The sequence below is a fragment of the Chiloscyllium plagiosum genome, unplaced genomic scaffold (genome assembly GCF_037043375.1).
Source record: "Chiloscyllium plagiosum isolate Xiang-an unplaced genomic scaffold, Cpla_swu_hap1 HiC_scaffold_1, whole genome shotgun sequence".
NCBI classification, from domain to species: Eukaryota; Metazoa; Chordata; class Chondrichthyes; order Orectolobiformes; family Hemiscylliidae; genus Chiloscyllium; species Chiloscyllium plagiosum.
The window spans coordinates 1,277,332-1,297,127 of NW_028270139.1; the positions used below are offsets into that span (position 1 = coordinate 1,277,332).

The window sequence follows — 19,796 nt, forward strand, 5'->3', positions numbered from 1 at the left end:
AACTCATCTCCAGAGAAGAGGTAAGCTTCCCACCTCAGTTTAAACCAGAAATTGGGAAATTCGATTCAAGTTTGAGCTTTTACATTTTATTAAACACACCTACCCAAATTCACTTGGCTTAGCAAGTTAAAATTCTTCTCATGATGCCAATGCTGCATGTTAAGAGTGGTATTTTGGAAATGTGGTAAATCAACAATGAGTTGGAAATATATAAACCAAAGATAGATGTCCTGCTGTTGTAAGGGGAGCTTAAATTTCTTTTATTTAGTTGATCTGATCTATTTAAACTTATCAATTCATAAAGTGTTAACATACATTCTAAAACTGCTATTTTTAAAAAAATTCCCAGATCTAAATTCTGCACTCATTTATGAGATTTTACCAGGATCTGGATATGATGCATTCAAAATAAACCCTCAGACTGGCATCATCACCACAACACAAGTACTGGATAGAGAAATACAAGAATATTTTGTGATTAAAGGTAGGAAGCTCTGCAATTAGTGTTTGCCAATTAGACCATTTCCTCTTATATCTAATATAAAATGGAATTAACAAATATGTATAAAATATTCTCTGCTTAAATTAGTTGTGAAAGTAAATTTAAGAGAAGCACGGGAAGTTGCTCAGAACTTTTCAAAACAGAAATTAACTTGTTTGAAAGTCACACGAAAATTTATTTCACATATTTAATCTTTTTGTAATATTGTATTAAATCTTACGATGTTACTATGAATATTTTTAATCAATCAAAGAAACATGGATATTTAGGTAGCTGGTGCAGTTTCTTGAAAATCTTTGCTATCTATTTTACATGTAGTTTTGGTCCGAGACAGTGGGACCCCATCTCTATCTGACACAAGTACAGTCATGGTGACTGTGCTGGATGAAAATGACCACCAGCCTGAATTCATGCCTCATTTACATGAGCTGCATATTTCAGAGAATATGGATCCAGGAATAATTTATGCACTCACAGCTTTGGACAAGGATGCTGGGAAAAATGGACTTGTTAGATATGAAATCATCGGTAAGCTGAGATGGCTATTTTTATAAATGTACAAGTGAATTCTACAATGATTAGGTTATTGAAGAATGGAAAGAAAACACAGCATGCATTCTCCTGATTATTGACCATACTTTTGACAGAGGAACCTCAGAATCCTCAGATAATATTGAAAATGATGTTCCTTACAACATTGCTGTGGTTCTTCCACCAAGTTCCTTAAATATTTTAAGGTCCTCTTTGCTGTTCATCTGAGCTGTTTGTAACTAGTTTTCCGTGAGACAACTTAGGCCTTTTGAAAATGCCTACACTTGTGATTTTCTGAATTCCTGTTATCAACCAACTACAATAATTTCAACAAAGTTTTTCAAATACAACAGGTCCAATAACTTCATGGTTCTTGGCCTTCATTAACACGTTCATTTATTTATATATTCTAAGAATGGATTTTAGAGATCAATTTTGGTGGTAGACTGACAGTGTACACTTGCCACTTGCCCATGCCTGTGCAAATAGGCCCTCACACCATAGACACTAAGGTTTCACTTTGAATAAGACAGTGAAATGTGGATGCTAAATTGGTGTCCCATAACTTTAGGTGTGTGGACTGGAATTTATGTAGAGAGGGATGCCAAGTCCGAGGGTTAGTCCTGGGGTGCTATTCTGAAGCTCTTAAAATTACTTTCAAACTTATCTTCTCAGAGCTGCTTTGGCTCTGCTTTCCATGTAACTGAAAGTGCACTCGACATTTTCTGACCAGTTTCAATCTAAAATAGCAGTCTAATTTGCATATTGAAAGGTCCTTTATGTCAGAAACAAATGGACTTTTGAGGATACAGTGGTATATCAATGCCGCCCACTTCTGGGGCCATAATTTCTTTTACCCAGTTAGCACTGACTATTGGTAGTTAAAAGGACACCATGGATTTTAAAGATTTGCAATAGACAAACTGATATATGGTCATCTGATTTATGAAACTGTGCCCTTTTTTACAGGTGGTAATTTTACCAATACATTCAAAATTGATTCTGTTTCTGGAACACTTGCTACAATTAAAGGTTTGGACAGAGAAGAATTTAATAATTGTTCCCTTACCATAGAAGCTCATGACCTTGGTAATCCACAAAGAACCTCTCAGGCAGAAATTTGGATTATTATCTTGGACGAAAATGATAATAGTCCAGTGTTTAAAAAAATGTATTACCATATTATTGTGAACGAAGATGTTCCTGTTGGGTCAAGTGTTTATCAGCTGATTGCTAGTGACAAGGATGATGGCTTCAATGGAGAAATTGCATACTCTCTAATTGATGATACATTTGGAGCATTTACTATTAACAGTAATACTGGCATCATCGTGACAACAAATCAATTGGATAGAGAGACTAAGTCACAATATGCCTTCCGAGCAATGGCAAATGATAACAGCATTCAAAATCCAAGAAGTACTACAGTTAACGTAATGATACTTATTGAAGATGCAAATGACAATTTCCCTATTTTTAAACAAAATCCAATCATTGCATACATTACTGTGAACACTCAGATCAGCCAAGTTATTGCCACTGTGAAAGCTGACGATAAGGACTTGGGACAAAACGGCACTGTCACTTTCCAGATTTTGGAACATGATTCATTATTTGCAGTGAATAATACAACGGGTGACATTTACCCTAAAACATCACCATCTGAGCGTCACTTTGGCAGAAATAATTTGTCCGTGGTTGCAGTAGACCAGGGTAACCCAGTTAGATTGTCAACTGGGCTTGTGCTTATACATTGGCAAGTAGAAAAAGGAAGAACTTGGTTTAGTCGTAATATATATGAGATTACAGTTGCTGAAAACATCAAACCCGGTGAGTAGCTACCTTATCATTTTGTGACTCAATTGCATCAATAAGGGTAGTCTATCTTATAGTTGTATAATTCCCATTCCCATGTTTATAATTGTATTAGGTTTAAAATAGTGATGGTAACGGATAGACCAGATCTAAAAGTTGAAGTTCTAAATTGGAGAAAGGCCAATTTTGATGGTATTAGACAAGAACTTTCAAAAGCTGATTGGGGGCAGATGTTCGCAGGTAAAGAGACGGCTGGAAAATGGGAAGCCTTCAGAAATCATAGAGTCATAGAGATGTACAGCATGGAAACAGACCCTTCGGTCCAACCCGTCCATGCCAACCAGATATCCCAACCCAATCTAGTCCCACCTACTAGCACCCGGCCCATATCCCTCCAAACCCTTCCTTTTCATATACCCATCCAAATGCCTCTTAAATGTTGCAATTGTACCAGCCTCCACCACATCCTCTGGCAGCTCATTACATACACGTACCACCCTCTGCGTGAAAAAGTTGCCCCTTAGGTCTCTTTTATATCTTTCCCCTCTCACCCTAAACCTATGCCCTCTAGTTTTGGGCTCCCCGACCCCAGGGAAAAGACTTTGTCTATTTATCCTATCCATGCCCCTCATAGTTTTGTAAACCTCTATAAGGTCACCCCTCAGCCTCCAACGCTCCAGGGAAAACAGCCCCAGCTTGTTCAGCCTCTCCCTGTAGCTCAGACCCTCCAACCCTGGCAACATCCTTGTAAATCTTTTCTGAAGCCTTTCAAGTTTCACAACATCTTTCCAATAGGAAGGAGATCACAATTGCACACAATATTCCAATAGTGGCCTAATGTCCTGTACAACCACAACATGACCTCCCAACTCCTGTACTCAATACTCTGACCAATAAAGGAAAGCATACCAAACGCCTTCTTCACTATCCTATCTACCTGCGACTCCACTTTCAAGGAGCTATGAACCTGCACTCCAAGGTCTCTTTGTTCAGCAACACTTCGTAGGACCTTAACATTAAGTGTATAAGTCCTGCTAAGATTTGCTTTCCCAAATGCAGCACCTCGCATTTATCTGAATTAAACGCCATCTGCCACTTCTCAGCCCATTGGCCCATCTGGTCAAGATCCTGTTGTAATCTGAGGTAACTGTCCACTACACCTCCAATTTTGGTGTCATCTGCAAACTTACTAACTGTACCTCTGATGCTCACATCCAAATCATTTATGTAAATGACAAAAAGTAGAGGACCCAGCACCGATCCTTGTGGCACTCCACTGGTCACAGGCCTGCAGTCTGAAAAACAACCCTCCACCACCACCCTCTGTCTTCTACCTTTGAGCCAGTTCTGTATTCAAACAGCTAGTTCTCCCTGTATTCCATGAGATCTAACCTTGCTAATCAGTCTCCCATGGGGAACCTTGTCGAACGCCTTACTGAAGTCCATATAGATCACATCTACTGCTCTGCCCTCATCAATCTTCTTTGTTACTTCATCAAAAAATTCAATCAAGTTTGCGAGACATGATTTCCCACGCACAAAGCCATGTTGACTATCCCGAATCAGTCCTTGCCTTTCCAAATACATGTACATCCTGTCCCTCAGGATTCCCTCCAACAACCTATCCACCACCAACATCAGGTTCACTGGTCTATAGTTCCCTGGCTTGTCCTTACCACCCTTCTTAAACAGTGGCACCACATTTGCCAACCTCCAGTCTTCCGGCACCTCACCTGTGACTATCTATGATACAAATATCTCAGCAAGAGGCCCAGCTTTCACTTCTCTAGCTTCCCACAGAGTTCTCGGGTACACCTGATCAGGTCCTGGGGATTTATCCACCTTTAACCATTTCAAGACATCCAGCACTTCCTCCTCTGTAATCTGGACATTTTGCAAGATGTCACCATCTATTTCCCTACAGTCTATATCTTCCATATCCTTTGATTGGATTCTGGGTAATCCAAGATGGAGGACGGGAAAAAATTCTGGTTGTAAGAGCTGCTCCTTTTTTTGAAGTATTTTAGATGTTGGGAGGTGATTTCCTCGAATTCCAGGAGCAGCAATTACTGTTCTATATGCTGTTGCATTGTTTTGGAACTTTGGAAAAAAAATTAGATAACGAGAATCCAGAAAAAGTATATTCTGTTAGGGTAAAAGGAAAGTCTGGTAGACGTAGGGAATGCTGGATACTAAAGAAATTGAGGGTTAAGAAAAAGAAGGAAGCATATGTAATGTATAGACAGGATAGATCGAGTGAATCCTTAGAAAAGTATAAAAGCAGTAGGAGTATACTTAAGAGGAAAATCAGGAGGGCAAAAAGGGTACATAAAATAACTTTGGCAAATAGAGTTAAGGAAAATCCAAAGAGTTTTTGCAAATACATTAAGGACAAAAGGATAACTAGGGAGAGAATAGGGCCCCTCAAAGATCAGCAAGACAGCCTTTGTGTGGAGCCGCAGAGAATGGGGGAGATATTAAACAAGTATTTTGCATCAGTATTTACTGTGGAAAAGGTTGTGGAAGATATAGAAAGTAGCAAAATAGATAGTGACACCTTGCAAAATGTCCATATTACAGAGGAGGAAGTGTTGGATGTTTTGAAACGCATAAAGGTGGATAAATCCCCAGGACCTGATCAGGTGTATTCTAGAACTCTGTGGGAAGCTAGAGAAATGGTTGCTGGGCCTCTTGCTGAGATATTTGTATCATAGATAGTCACAGGTGAGGTGCCGGAAGACTGGAGGTTGGCTAATGTGGTGCCACTGTTTAAGAAGGATGGTAAGGACAAGCCAGGGAACTATAGACCAGTGAGCCTGATGTTGGTGGTGGATAGGTTGTTGGAGGGAATCCTGAGGGACAGGATATACATGTATTTGGAAAGGTAAGGACTGATTTGGGATAGTCAACACGGTTTTGTGCGTGGGAAATCATGTCTCGCAAACTTGATTGAGTTTTTTGATGAAGTAACAAAGAGGATTGATGAGGACAGAGCAGTAGATGTGGTCTATATGGACTTTAGTAAGGCATTTGACAAGGTTCCCCCTGGGAGACTGGTTAGCAAGGTTAGATCTCACAGAATAAAGGGAGAAGTAGCCATTTGGATACAGAACTGGCTCAAAGGTAGAAGACAGAGGGTGGTGGTGGAGGGTTGTTTTTCAGACTGGAGGCCTGTGACCAGTGGAGTGCCACAAGGATCGGTGCTGGGTCCTCTACTTTTTGTCATTTACATAAATGATTTGGATGCAAGCATCAGAGGTACAGTTAGTTTGCAGATGACACCAAAATTGGAGATGTAATGGACAGTGAAGAAGATTACCTCAGATTACAACAGGATCTTGACCAGATGGGCCAATGGGCTGAGAAGTGGCAGATGGAGTTTAATTCAGATAAATGCGAGGTGCTGTGTTTTGAGAAAGCAAATCTTAGCTTAATGGTAAGGTCTCTGGGAGTGTTGCGGAACAAAGATACCTTGGAATGCAGGTTCATATCTCCTTGAAAGTAGTCTCGCAGGTAGATAGGATAGTGAAGAATGTGTTTGGTATGCTTTCCTTTATTGATCAGAGTATTGAGTACAGGAGTTGGGAGGTCATGTTGCAGCTGTACAGGATGTTGTTTAGGCTATTTTTGGAATATTGCGTGCAGTTCTGATCTCTTTCCTATTGGAAGGATGTTGTGAAACTTCAAAGGCTTCAGAAAAGATTTACAAGGATGTTGCCAGTATTGGAGGATTTGAGCTATAGAGAGAGGCTGAATAGGCTGGGGCTGTTTTCTCTGGAGCGTCGAGGGCTAGGGGGTGACCTCATAGAGGTTTATAAAATCATGAGGAACATGGATAGGATAAATAGACACAGTCTTTTCTCTGGGGTGGGCGAGTCCAGAACCAGAGGGCATAGGTTTAGAGTGAGAGGGGAAAGATATAGAAGGGACCTAAGGGGCAACTTTTTCACACAGAGGGTCGTACATGTATGGAATGAGCTGCCAGAGGAAGTGGTGAAGGCTGGTACAATTGCAACATTTAAAAGGCATTTGGATGGGTATATGAATAGGAAGGGTTTGGAGGGATATGGGCCGGGTGCTGGCAGGTGGGACTAGGTTGGGTTGGGATATCTGGTCGGCATGGACGGATTGGACTGAAGGGTCTGTTTCCGTGCCGTACACATCTCTATGACTCTATAACTCTAAATGTTCTGTTGTCATGACAACCTCAATGTTTTTTACATGATTCTTTTCAGAAAAGCTGAGGTTGTGATACCTGGCTGCACAAGATAGCTCACAAAGTGTCACTTCCAATTTGTGCCAGAAATAATGATAATTGTCAGACATGTACCAAAAAGATGTTTGCCTTCTGTCCAAATGGTATTTGGTATCATTAGCCAAAGACTCATCACGTTTGCATGTGGCCTTAGCTGAAATACACTGATAATGAAGAAAATGTTTATATTGTCTGTTAAATCATCTATTTAGATTGTTGAAAAAAGTATCTCTTGTGACCGTTGATATGTTGGTGATCACCTTCATAAATTCTATAGATTCTGGTATTGTTCCTGAATTCTGGAAAGTTGTAAATGTAAACCAACTATTTAAGAAAAATATGGTTTAAGAAAGTGAAGAGCTATCGACATGTTAGCCTGTTCTCTAAACAAGAAAACGCTAGAATCTTCTGTAAATAATTTTATAATTTAACACTTGGAAAATTATGGCAGTCAATATGGATTTATGAAAAGGAATTTACTTTTGACAAACCTGCTAAAGTTTTTGAGGATGTGATTAATGAAATAGATAAAGGAAAAAAGATGATGAGTTTGGAGTTCAGAAGGATTTTGGTAAGGTGATATGTAGAAGAATGGTAAGCAGAATTTGAACACATGAGATATGGTTAATAAATTTATATGGATTGAGACTTGGTTAATAGACAGAAAATAATGAATCGCAATAAAGGGGTTATTCTTCGCTTGCCACACTCTGTCCAGTGGGTTTGCGAGGATCAGTGCTTGGATCCCATGTGTTCATAGTCTATATCAATGATTGGAATGAGGGATCAAATATAATATTTCCAGTTTGCTGCTGACATAAAATAATTTGGGAATGTGAGTTGTGAGGAGGATGCAAGGATGCTTCAAGATGATTTTGACAGGCTAAATGAGTGGGCTAGACTGTGGCAAATGGAATATAATGTGGAAAAATGTGAAGCTATCCACCTTGGAAAGAAAAGCACAAATGCAGAATATTTCTTAAATGGAGAGAGATTGGGAAATGGAAGCTGGTGTTGTTCATTAGTTAATATTCAGGTGCAACAACCAATTAAAAAAAAGCAAATGCTAAGTTTATCTTTAGTGCAACCAGATTTGAATACAGGCATACTGTAATTATATAGAACCTTGGTGAAACCACATCTGGAGTATAGATTTGATATCCTTCCCTATGGAAGGGTATACTTGCTATAGAAATTATGCAAAGAAAGTTTACCTGTCTGATCCCGAACATAGTGGGATTATCGTATGAGGAAAGATAGTGGAGACTGAGCCTATATTCTCAAGGGTTTAGAAGAGTGAAAGGTCATCGCATTGAAGTGTAATCATTTTTTGACAGGTTAGATATAGGAAGGAAGGGTGGGATTTTCAAGTTCTTAACGTAATGACAAGAATGACAAGCAGACCAACTTAATCGGCAGGAGGTGAAAAATAAAATTGTTGACATCAAGATACTTTAGCGATTAAGGTCTCCCCCTTTAAGTGACAGAGTGACATCTTGACAGCAGGTGGCAAGAGGACTAATTGCATGTATTTGCATCTCATTAATATCACAATTTGCTTGAATTGACTTGTCCTTCCCAAATAATTTGTACCCAGTTGAGAATTCTGATGCTTCAGAAACACAACAGCAAAGAGCAATTTGGGGTATAGTTTGCAGGTTACATTTTTTCATCCACTGGGGTAATCCTTCTAGTAATACAACTTTGAGTGATGATTACAGTCAGTTACACTGTCATTTCTCCAAGTACAGAACCTGTCCCACAGGCCATCTTCAAACCGAACTGGCACACAGCAAACAGGGCAGCTTATAGGTGAGCAGTATAGAAACACAAAAGGGGGAATCAATGAGTGGCAGTATCTGAATAACATGGAACTGGGAAGTTGGTAAATAAGGAATGGCATTGTTTGCATGTATGCAACCACAAACTTAGTAAACAGGGAGTAGTGTTTTCACACGGACAAAGAACCAAACCAAACATCCTTCCTATCTCTGTATTCTCAAGACGGTAAAATTAAGGCTTTCAAACACCCTTAAAATTGACCCCAATGGTTCCTCACTCGACATTTGAATAACTAATCCCAGACTTGGCAAATGATCAATCCCAAACGCCATTTGTCTCTTAGTCAAAAGACTTAGCGATTTATTAACAATGTAGTAACTTCAGCAGAGTAAAATTATAGAGTAAAGTGATCTAATTTGGTCCATGTTTTAATCCCAAGCACCTTTGTTTTAAGCCCCATTCACACAGAGGGCAGACAGACAAAACAAATCAGCTAAGGGATAAACAAAATAACAAACTGGCCAGAAATACTTAAGTGGATTTCGCAATGAAATGTTTCCCAGATATAGATCATGGTTTCTTGTTGATTTTTTTAAACATTTATAGTTCGCTCAGGTCAAAACAGTAGTACTCATAACTTAGTCTTCTATTAGTGAGTTTCCAAGACCGTGATAATGGAGGTTAGGCAAGGAGCTTTCAAATCTTCATGCTGTAGCATCAACAGACATTCCCTTTCACAGAAACCACAGTCCAAAACTCACAAACACTGACCACTTCCTGACAGATGAACTGGCCCCTATATGAGGTCCCAGTTACTATTCAACATCTATCTCCTGAGCAGACTTGCTGGAACCCCAATTTCCAGGTACTGGCCTCATTAATAGCCAACTTTAGCTATCTGTTTATACATAATACTCTTCCCCAGTGATGAAGTGACTGCAGAACCCTTTGATCAAGAATCAACCTGTAGTTAACTTCCAGGCCTGGCCTCACAAAAAAAAAGCAAAAGCATGTTTGATCTGTTCTCTTTTTCGCACAAGTTGTTACCCACATTCCAAAAGTTATCTTTAGCTCACCAATCCCAGTTTACAGCTCCAAACCAAAACTGACAAACGAATCAAATAAAAATAATGAAAAATCAATAAAGGTTCTAACAGTGAAACACAGAAAAACTGTAGGTGCTGTAATCCGAAGTAGACAAGCAGGAGGCTGGAAGAGCACAGCAAACCAGGCAGCATCAGGAGGTGGAGAAGTCAATGTTTCAGGTGTAACCCTTCTTCAGGAATGGAGATATGGGTAGGGGGAGCTGCAGATAAAGAGAAAGGGGGGAAGGGTTATGGATAGGGAGAGGGGCGGAGTGGTGAGGTACTGATAGGTGAATACAGGTGGTAGGTATGACCTGGTAGGTCGATAGGAGGAATGAGTCCGGTCAGTAGCTTGTAGGAGGGGTCAACCAGAGAGATGGAAGAGAGGAGGCGTGGCTAGGAAGGGAGTTGGGAGGAAGAGTGGGAAGGTTATTTGAAATTGGAGAACTCGATGTTGAGTCTTCCAGGCCATAGGCTGCCCAGGTGAAAGATGAGGTGTTGTTTCTCCAATTTACAGTCTGATTCACTGTGACAATGGAGGAGACCGAAGATGGACATGTCAGAGAGGAAGTGGGAGGAGGAGTTGAAATGACTACGGCAATGTAGGAAGACTCCAAATAATCTTTCCAGGTGAGACAGAGGTTCACCTGCCTCTCCTCCAAACTCGTTTACTGTATCTGGTGCTCCTGATGTGGTCTTCTTTTATCGTGTGACTAAACGTAAACTAAGGGCCCCAACAAACTAATTTTTTTCCTTGACTCTATTCTCTTCCCCTTGGTCCAGGCACTTCCCACCAACTATGCCTCCACTCTTCAGAAACTGCCAATTCCCTGACCCCCAGCGCTTCATCACTATGGACGTGCAGTCCTTATACATGTCCATTCCCCACAAGGATGGCCTGCAAGCCCTCGGTTTCTCCCTCTCTAAATGGCCCATCTAGTCCTCCTCCACCAGAACCCTCCTCCACATCATCAAATTAGTCCTCACTCTCAATAACTTTTCCTTCAAGTCTTCCCATTTCCTCCAAATCCTGAGGGTGGCCTTGTGCACTCGCATGTGTCCTAGCTATGCCTATCTCTTTGTCGGCCATGTCGAGCAGTGCCTCTTCAGTACAAGCGCAGGTATTGTTCCCTAACTCTTTAGCCGATATGTCGATGACTGCATCAGTGCACCCAGGCTGAACTTGAGCAGTTCACTGACTTGGCCAGCAATTTTCACCCTGATTTTAAATTCATTCTGACTATCTCAGTCACCTCCCTCCCCTTCCTTGACCTCTCCGTTTTCATCGCCAGCAATAGTTTATGGACTGACATTTACTACAAACCCACAGACTCCCATAACTTCCTGGACTACAACTCCTCCCACCCTGTATCCTGCAAAAATTCCATGCTGTTTTCCTAATTCCTCCGTCTCCATCACATATGCTCTGACGAGGAGTCATTCCACTCCCAAGCATCCCAGATATCCACCTATTTTAAGCAACATGCTTTCCCCACCGTCATCATCCAGACAGCCCTCCACCGCACCTTCTCCATTCCCCACTCCTCTGCTCTAAACCCCACCTCGACCAAACATAATAAAAACACAGTCCCCCCTGTCCTCACTTTCCACCCCACCAGTCTACGCCTCCAACATACCATCCTCAAACACTTCCACCAACTCCAACTAGACCCCACCACCAAGAACATTGTCCCCTCCCTAACCCTGTCTGCCTTCTGCGATGACCATTATCTTTGCCACTCCTTGGTTCATGCTACCCTCCCCACCAATTCACGCCCTTCCTGGTATCTTCCCCTGCAACCGTAAAAGATGCAAAACCTGCCGCATGCCTCCCCCTTCACCTGCATCCAAGGCCCCAAACAGTCCTTCCAGGTGAGACAGAGATTTACCTGCCTCTCCTCCAACCTAGTTTACTGTATCCGGTGCGCCCGATGTGGTCTTCTCTACATTGGTGAGAGAAAATGTAAACTAAGGGCACGTTTCACTGAGCATCTCAGCCAAGCCCATAAGTACAAACCTGACTTCCCACTCATTTCCCTTCCCACTCCACCTCCAGCATCTCTATTCTTAATCTCTTCCATTGCCACAGTGAATCAGACAGTAAATTGGAAGAACAACACCTCATCCACTGCCTGGGCAGCCTGAAAGACTCAACAATGAGTTTTCCAATTTCAAATAACCTTCCTGTCCATCCTCCCACTCTCTTTCCAACCCTGCCTCCTCTCTTCCATCTCTCCAACTGACCCCTCCTTCCAGCTACCAACCATATTAATTCCTCCAATCGACCTACCACCTGTATTCACCTATCACTCCCTCACCACTCTGTCTCTCTCCCCACCCATAACCCTTGCACCCCGTTCTGTTTATCTGCAGCTCCCCCTACCTCCATCTCCAATCCTGAAGAAGGGTTATACGTGAAACATTGACTTCTCCACCTCCTGATGCTGCCTGACTTGCTGTGTGCTTCCAGCCTCCTGTTGTCTACTATGGCTCTAACAGTGGCAGTGTCAATAGCATGAAGTCATGAAAGTGATGCCCTCAGCCCAACCATCTTCAGCTGCTTCATCAATGATCTTCTCTAGCTCGTAAGGTCAGATGTGGGGATGATTGCATAATTTTGAGCACCATTCACGACTCCTCGGATACTGAAGCAGCTCATGCAAAGTGCTTCAAGGACAGGACAGTATCCAGCTTTGAGCTGACAAACAGCAAATAACATTTATGCCATACAAGTATCTGTCCACGAATGTATCTAATAGAGGGGAATCTATTCATTACTCCTTAGCAACAGATTAGAAGCTAGGAATTCTGTAGCGAGTAACTCATTTCCTGACTCCGCCCTCCACCATGCTTAAGTTCAATGTGTGAGAGAGAATAGCCCAGTTGTTTGGATGAGTACTGCTCCAACAACACTCAAGCAACTTGATATCATCCAGGACAAAGCAGATCACATGATTGGCACCACACTCACAAATATTCACTCCCTCCACCATTGATATTCTGTAGCTGCAGTCTGCACCATCTATAAGATGCGATATAGAAATTTGCCAAACATCATTAGGCAGCACTCTTCAGATCCATGGCTACTGTTATGTAGAAGGGCAGTGACAGCAGATACATGAGAATACCACCACTTGGTGTCCAAGCCACATACCATCCTTAGAAATACATTGCTATTCCTTAAATGTCACTTGATCAAAATCCTGGAATCCTCTTCATGACAGCATTGTCGGTCTACCTACACCAAATGGACTACAAGGAGCCAGCTCATTACCTCAAAGACTTGTGAAAAACAAGAGAGATTATTAGTTTATGAATGTGGTGGCATATGAGGGAGGGGTTGCACTTCTGAGAAGAGCACGCAACAGTGATCTTCACTGGGTTCTGTCATGTGAATCTCTCCAATAACGCAGAGTTGATCTTGGTTCTCACTTGCCATCTGGATTGCATTTTCTTCAAAGGAAGTGCGGGTGTGAAAATCATCAATCTCTCTCTGCCAGTCTGGGCCCTCTTCATTGGCTAGTAGGCCTGCAGCAAGGGAAGTGATGTTTCGGTTAATTTTAAATATAGCACCAGAATCTTCAAGCCCATCGGGGCAAGAATCTCTATTCACCAGCTTTGTGTGATTTGCCATTTAGGTCACCGTAAAATTCCTGTATATACAAAATAAACTGAGAAACGATCAATTGCTCCAAAAAACTTGTCACAAGTTAGGACAAAAGTCAGGCTTGCCCTGCGTGCTCCAGAGTTTTGACTTGTGTTTCTTTGATAGCTTCTAGATTTTATTGCCAAATGTATTCAAGTACAGGCGTACGGTGAAAGTGTATAAAGTTGCCATTCTCTGGTGCCATCTTAGTAGATAAAAGACAGGATTAAAAACAGAAGCAGAAATAAAAGAAACAGCCAAAACAAAAGGAAATGTCTAGACTACTCCCCACCTCCGCCATCAGCCCTAGCCACCAGAAAACCAAGGCCACAAAGTCCATCCCCTGCATGGTGCCACAGCAGAATGCCATCACCTCCGGCCCCAGCCATGGCTTACATAGAACATAGAAGAATACAGCGCAGTACAGGCCCTTCGGCCCTCGATGTTGCACCGATCCAAGCCCACCTAACCTACACTAGTCCACTATCCTCCATATGCCTATCCAATGCCCGCTTAAATGCCCATAATGAGGGAGAGTCCACCGCTGCTACTGGCAGAGCATTCCATGAACTCACGACTCACTGAGTAAAGAACCTACCCCTAACATCTGTCCTATACCTACCCCTCCTTAATTTAAAGCTATGCCCCCTTGTAATAGCTGACTCCATACGTGGAAAAAGATTCTCACTGTCGACCCTATCTAAACCCCTAATCATCTTGTACACCTCTATCAAGTCACCCCTAAACCTTCTTTTCTCTAATGAAAACAACCCCAAGTGCCTCAGCCTTTCCTCATACGATCTTTCTACCATACCAGGCAACATCCTGGTAAACCTCCTCTGCACCCGTTCCAGTGCCTCCACATCCTTCCTATAGTATGGCGACCAAAACTGCACACAATACTCCAGATGTGGCCGCACCAGAGTCTTATACAACTGCAACATGACCTCAGTACTCCGGAACTCAATTCCTCTACCAATAAAAGCCATATGCCTTCTTCACCGCACTATTTACCTGGGTGGCAACTTTCAAAGATCTGTGTACATGGACACCAAGATCCCTCTGCTCATCCACACAACCAAGTATCCGACCATTAGCCCAGTACCCCATCTTTTTATTACTCTTACCAAAGTGAATCACCTCACACTTAGCTACATTGAACTCCATTTGCCACCTTTCTGCCCAGTTCTGCAGCTTATCTATATCCCGCTGTAACCTGCCACATCCTTCCTCACTGTCTACAACTCCGACTTTCGTACCATCCACAAACTTGCTCACCCAACCTTCTAACCCCTCCTCCAGGTCATTTATAAAAATGACAAACAGCAATGGTCCCAAAACAGATCCTTGCGGAACACCGCTAGTGACGGCACTCCAGGATGAACCTTTGCCATCAACTACTACCCTCTGTCTTCTTCCAGGCAGCCAACTCCTAATCCAAACCTCCAACTCACCCTCAATGCCATGCCTCCGTATTTTTTGCAGTAGTCTACCATGGGGAACCTTATCAAATGCCTTACTAAAATCCATATACACCACATCTACCGCTTTACCCTCGTCCACCTCCTTAGTCACCTTCTCAAAGAATTCAATAAGGTTTGTGAGGCACGACCTGCCCTTCACAAAACCATGCTGACTATCCTTGATCACATTATTCCTATCCAGATGTTCATAAACCCTATCCCTTACAATTCTCTCTAAGATTTTGCCCACAACAGAAATGAGACTCACCGGCCTATAGTTACTAGGGTTATCCCTACTCCCCTTCTTGAACAAGGGAACCACATTTGCTATCCTCCAATCTTCTGGCACTACTCCTGTAGACAAAGAGGACATAAAAATCAAGGCCAATGGCTCTGCAAACTCCTCCCTTGCTTCCCAGAGAATCCTAGGATAAATGCCATCAGGCCCAGGGGACTTATCTATTTTCACCCTTTCCAGAATTTCCAACTTCTCTACATACCTCAAAGCCATCCATTCTACTTAATTGTGACTCAGTACTCACATTGACAACAATGTCCTGTTCCTGATTGAATACTGACGAAAAGTATTCATTCAGTGTCTCCCCAATCTCTTCAGCCTCCACACGCAACTTCCCACTACTATCCTTGACTGGACCTATTCCTACCCTAGTCATTCTTTTATTCCTGACATACCTATAGAAAGCCTTCGGGTTTTCCTAATCCTACCAACAAAGGACCTTTCATGTCCCCTCCTTGCTGCTCTTAGCTCTCTCTTCAGGTCCTTCCTGGCTACCTTATAACTCTCAATCACCCCAATTGAACCTTCACACCTCATCTTTACATAGGCCGCCCTCTTCCATTTAACAAGGGATTCCAATTCCTTATTAAACCACGGCTCCCTCACACGACCCTTTCCTCCCTGCCTGACGGGTACATACTTATCAGGGACATTCAATAGTTGCTCCTTGAACAAGCTCTACATATCAATTACGCCCTTGCCTTGAAGCTTACTTTTCCAAGCCACACATCCTAAGTCATGCCTCACCGCATCATAATTTCCCTGCCCCCAGCTATAACTCTTGCCCTGCAGTGCACACTTATCCCTCTCCATCACTAGAGTAAAAGTCACCGAATTGTGGTCACTGTCCCCAAAGTGCTCACCTACCTCCAATTCTAACACCTGGCCTGGTTCATTACCCAGAATCAAATCCAGTATGGCCTCACCTCTTGTTGGCCTGTCTACATATTGTGTCAGGAAACCCTCCTGCACACATTGGACAAATACTGACCCATCTAACGAACTTGAGCTATAGCTTTCCCAATCAATATCAGGAAAGTTAAAGTCCCCCATAACAACCACCCTATTACTTTCACTCTTCTCTTGAATCATCCTCGCAATCCTTTCTTCTCCGTTTCTAGGACTATTAGGAGGTCTGTAAAAAACTCCTAACAGGGTGAGCTCACCTTTCCTATTCCTAACCTCAGCCCAAACTACCTCAGATGGCGAGTCTTCATCCATCGTCCTTTCCACAGCTGTAATACTATCTTTGACAAGCAATGCCACACCTCCCCCTCTTTTACCCCCACCTCTGACTCTACTAACACATTTAAACCCTGGAACCTGCAACAGCCAATCCTGTCCCTGTTCTACCCATGTCTCCGTAATAGCCACAACATCGAAGTCCCAGGTACCAACCCACGCTGCAAGTTCACCTACCTTATTTCGTATACTTCTTGCATTGAAGTATACACACTTCAAGCCACTTTCCTGTTTACAGGCACCCTCCTTTGAAATTGATGCCATGTTCCTAATCTCCCTACACTCCAGGTCCTGCACCCTAAAACTACAGTCTGGGTTCCCATGCCCCTGCAGAGTTAGTTTAAACCCCCCCCCAAGAGCACCAGCAAACCTCCCACCAAGGATACTGGTGCCCCTCACGTTCGGGTGTAGACCATCCTGTTTATAGAGGTCCCACCCTTCCCCAGAAAGAACCCCAGTTATCCAAATACCGGAATCCCTCCCTCCTGCACCATCCCTGTAGCCACGCATTTAACTGTTCTCTCTCCCTATTCCTCGACTCTCGATCACGTGGCACAGGTAACAAACCAGAGACAACAACTCTGTTCGTTCTAACTTCCAACCTAGCTCCCTGAAAGCCTGCCTAACATCCTCAGCGCTCCTCCTACCTATGTCATTGGTGCCAATGTGGACCATGACTTCGGGCTGCTCCCCCTCCCCCTTAAGGACCCGGAAAACACGATCAGAGACATCACGTACCCTTGCACCTGGGAGGCAACATACCAAACGTGAGTCTCTCTCGTTCCCACAAAACCGCCTATCTGTGCCCCGAACTATCGAGTCCCCAATTACTATTGCTCTGCTCTTCTCCACCCTTCCCTTCTGAGTAATGGGGACTGGCTCCATGCCAGAGGCCTGAGCCCCGTTACTTACCCCTGGTAAGTCGTCCCCCCCACAAGTATCCAAAACGGTATACTTGTTCTTGAGGGGAACGGCCGCAGGGGGTCCCTGCACTGGCTGCTTCCTCCCAGTCCCCCTCACTGTCACCCATCTATCTGCCATCTTTGGAGTTACTACTTCCCTAAAGCTCCGATCTATGACCCCTCTGCCTCCCGAATGATCCTAAGTTCATCCAACTCCAGCTCCAGTTCCCTAATACGGTCTTGGAGGAGCTGGAGATGGGTGCACTTCCTGCAAGTGTAATCAGCAGGGACGTCCATGGCATCCCTCACCTCAAACATGTTGCAAGAGGAACATTGTACTGCCTTCACTGCCATCCCTCTGAAAGTAACCTTTTATAAAAAAAACTGGGTCTAAAGAATACAACAAGCAAAATGCAGCACTTACCTACTTACCACAACGGGTCTTATTATTTAGGTTAGAGGAGGAGGGCGGGTGGGAGACACTACCTCTGTAGTGCCTTGGGTTCCTCTCCTGCGCGCTTTTAAAGGAAAAAAAAAATCCTATCCTTCGTCACTTCCTCCTGCCTCTCCCGCTCTTTCTGTAAAGAGAGAAAAAAACACCGCTGCCCGCTACCGGTAAGTAATTTTAAAACAAACTGTCTTACCTTAGCTGCTGCTCGCACTCAAAGTCTTGGAGGCTTGGAGCAGTGCTGCTGGCACTGGAACTGTGTCACCATTTCTAGGCGCCATCTTGTCTCCAGTGATGTCATCGCTGCCATGATTCTGCACTGAGCAAATCTTGGCAATTACAGCTATCGCTGAATCTGCTGAGTCCCAAACTGGGCTCAAACTTGGTATTGAGTCTACCATGCCAGAGCAGCCAGGGCCTCTTCTGGCTTATATCATTTCTGCCTCCTGGGACCACTGTTTCAGCAAAGAAGCTCATTAGTGCCGACCCCCCCCGCCCCAGGAAGGAAGCACTCCCACCACTACCAACGCTCTGAGGGACTGCAACAGTCACTGCCGACACTCACAGGAATGGGACTGCCCCCAATGCTGCTGACGCTTCCAAGAATAGGACTACTCCCACCACTGCTAATGCTCCAGGAAGGAGACCACTCCCACTGGGGATGGGAAAGAAAGAGCAAAAGTAAAAGAAAGAGGGAAAACAAAGGCAAATGGAAGTGTTAGAACCCTGAGCTCAGGAGCTTGGCCCGAATGCTGTTCCCCCACTGCCACCATGGAATGATCCTGATTAGGGTCACAATTGAGTAGTTAACCTGATTGACAAACCCGGATTCTAGTTTTGCAGGAGACAGTCTTCGGGGGAATGTGCCTTGTTGCTACTGGTGGAAGCATTGCAAGTTGGGGGTTCCAATCCCTAAATCCAGCTATGGGTCATTTTGAGCAGGGAATTATATGAATTTAATGTAGCTCTTTGTGTCTCCTCAGCTGTTGATTTCACTTGCTCTTGAAAACCTAGCCAACCAGGGGTAAAAACCTGAAAAGATAAGTTAAAGCAGAAATCATTGGTCTCATCCATTTACAGTTGACCACCTTGCCTTCTGGAAGAGGGTGGCTGCCAGCCCCTTTCCCATCTTATTTAAAGCCAGAAGTGGTGAATTCAGTTGGATTTGAGATTTTTATCTCCACCTATTTTTGTGAGTTAAGGTTCAGGCTATTTTTCCTGTATACATATAAAAATATAGTTATGGTAAACAATTGTACTACTTTTGAGGCTTTTGTTCCTTAATTTTAGCTCATATTAGAACGCGGTATTAATAGGTAAAAATGCTGCCTGAACTGCTATGCTTTTCCAGCACCACTCTAATCTAGAACGTGGTATTAATGCCTAGTAATTTTTGGTCACAAGGGGGAGCTTTAGCACAATATCAAAATGCAACTATTTCTAACAAACACTTGTTCAATACAGTATTAAGTTTCCTGTATTTTGCACAAGCACAATTTATTTCATGATAAAGTAATTCTCATGCAACTTTTCGCAAAGAAAGCAACTCACTGCAAGATAGACTGCAACAAAAGATATAAGGGGGCTGCTAAGATGTTATAGGATAGGCTAAGCAAATCAGCAAATAAAGCATGATAAGGGAAACTATGAAATTGTCCACTTTGACAGGAACAATAACAAGAAGCATGTAAGGCATTGCAAAGTTATGAAATGCAGAGAAATCTGGTGACCCAGGCATGAGTCACAAAAGGTTGGGATAGAATGTTATTTTCTGCGAGGGAAGTTGAATACAAAAGTAAGAAGGTTATGTTTCTCTTATACACAATG

At 43.0% G+C, this 19,796-nt stretch overlaps 1 protein-coding gene across 1 annotated transcript in view; it reads left to right on the top strand.

Moving 5' to 3' along the window:
* Nucleotides 1-19,796, top strand: part of dchs2 (dachsous cadherin-related 2) — a 142,447-nt gene that overhangs the window by 82,769 nt on the left and 39,882 nt on the right. Inside the window, exons 11-13 of the mRNA XM_043700192.2 lie at nucleotides 350-484; nucleotides 821-1,030; nucleotides 2,003-2,863. Of these exons, the coding sequence (XP_043556127.2) occupies nucleotides 350-484; nucleotides 821-1,030; nucleotides 2,003-2,863 (1,206 nt within the window). The remainder of the gene's footprint in view (nucleotides 1-349; nucleotides 485-820; nucleotides 1,031-2,002; nucleotides 2,864-19,796) is intronic.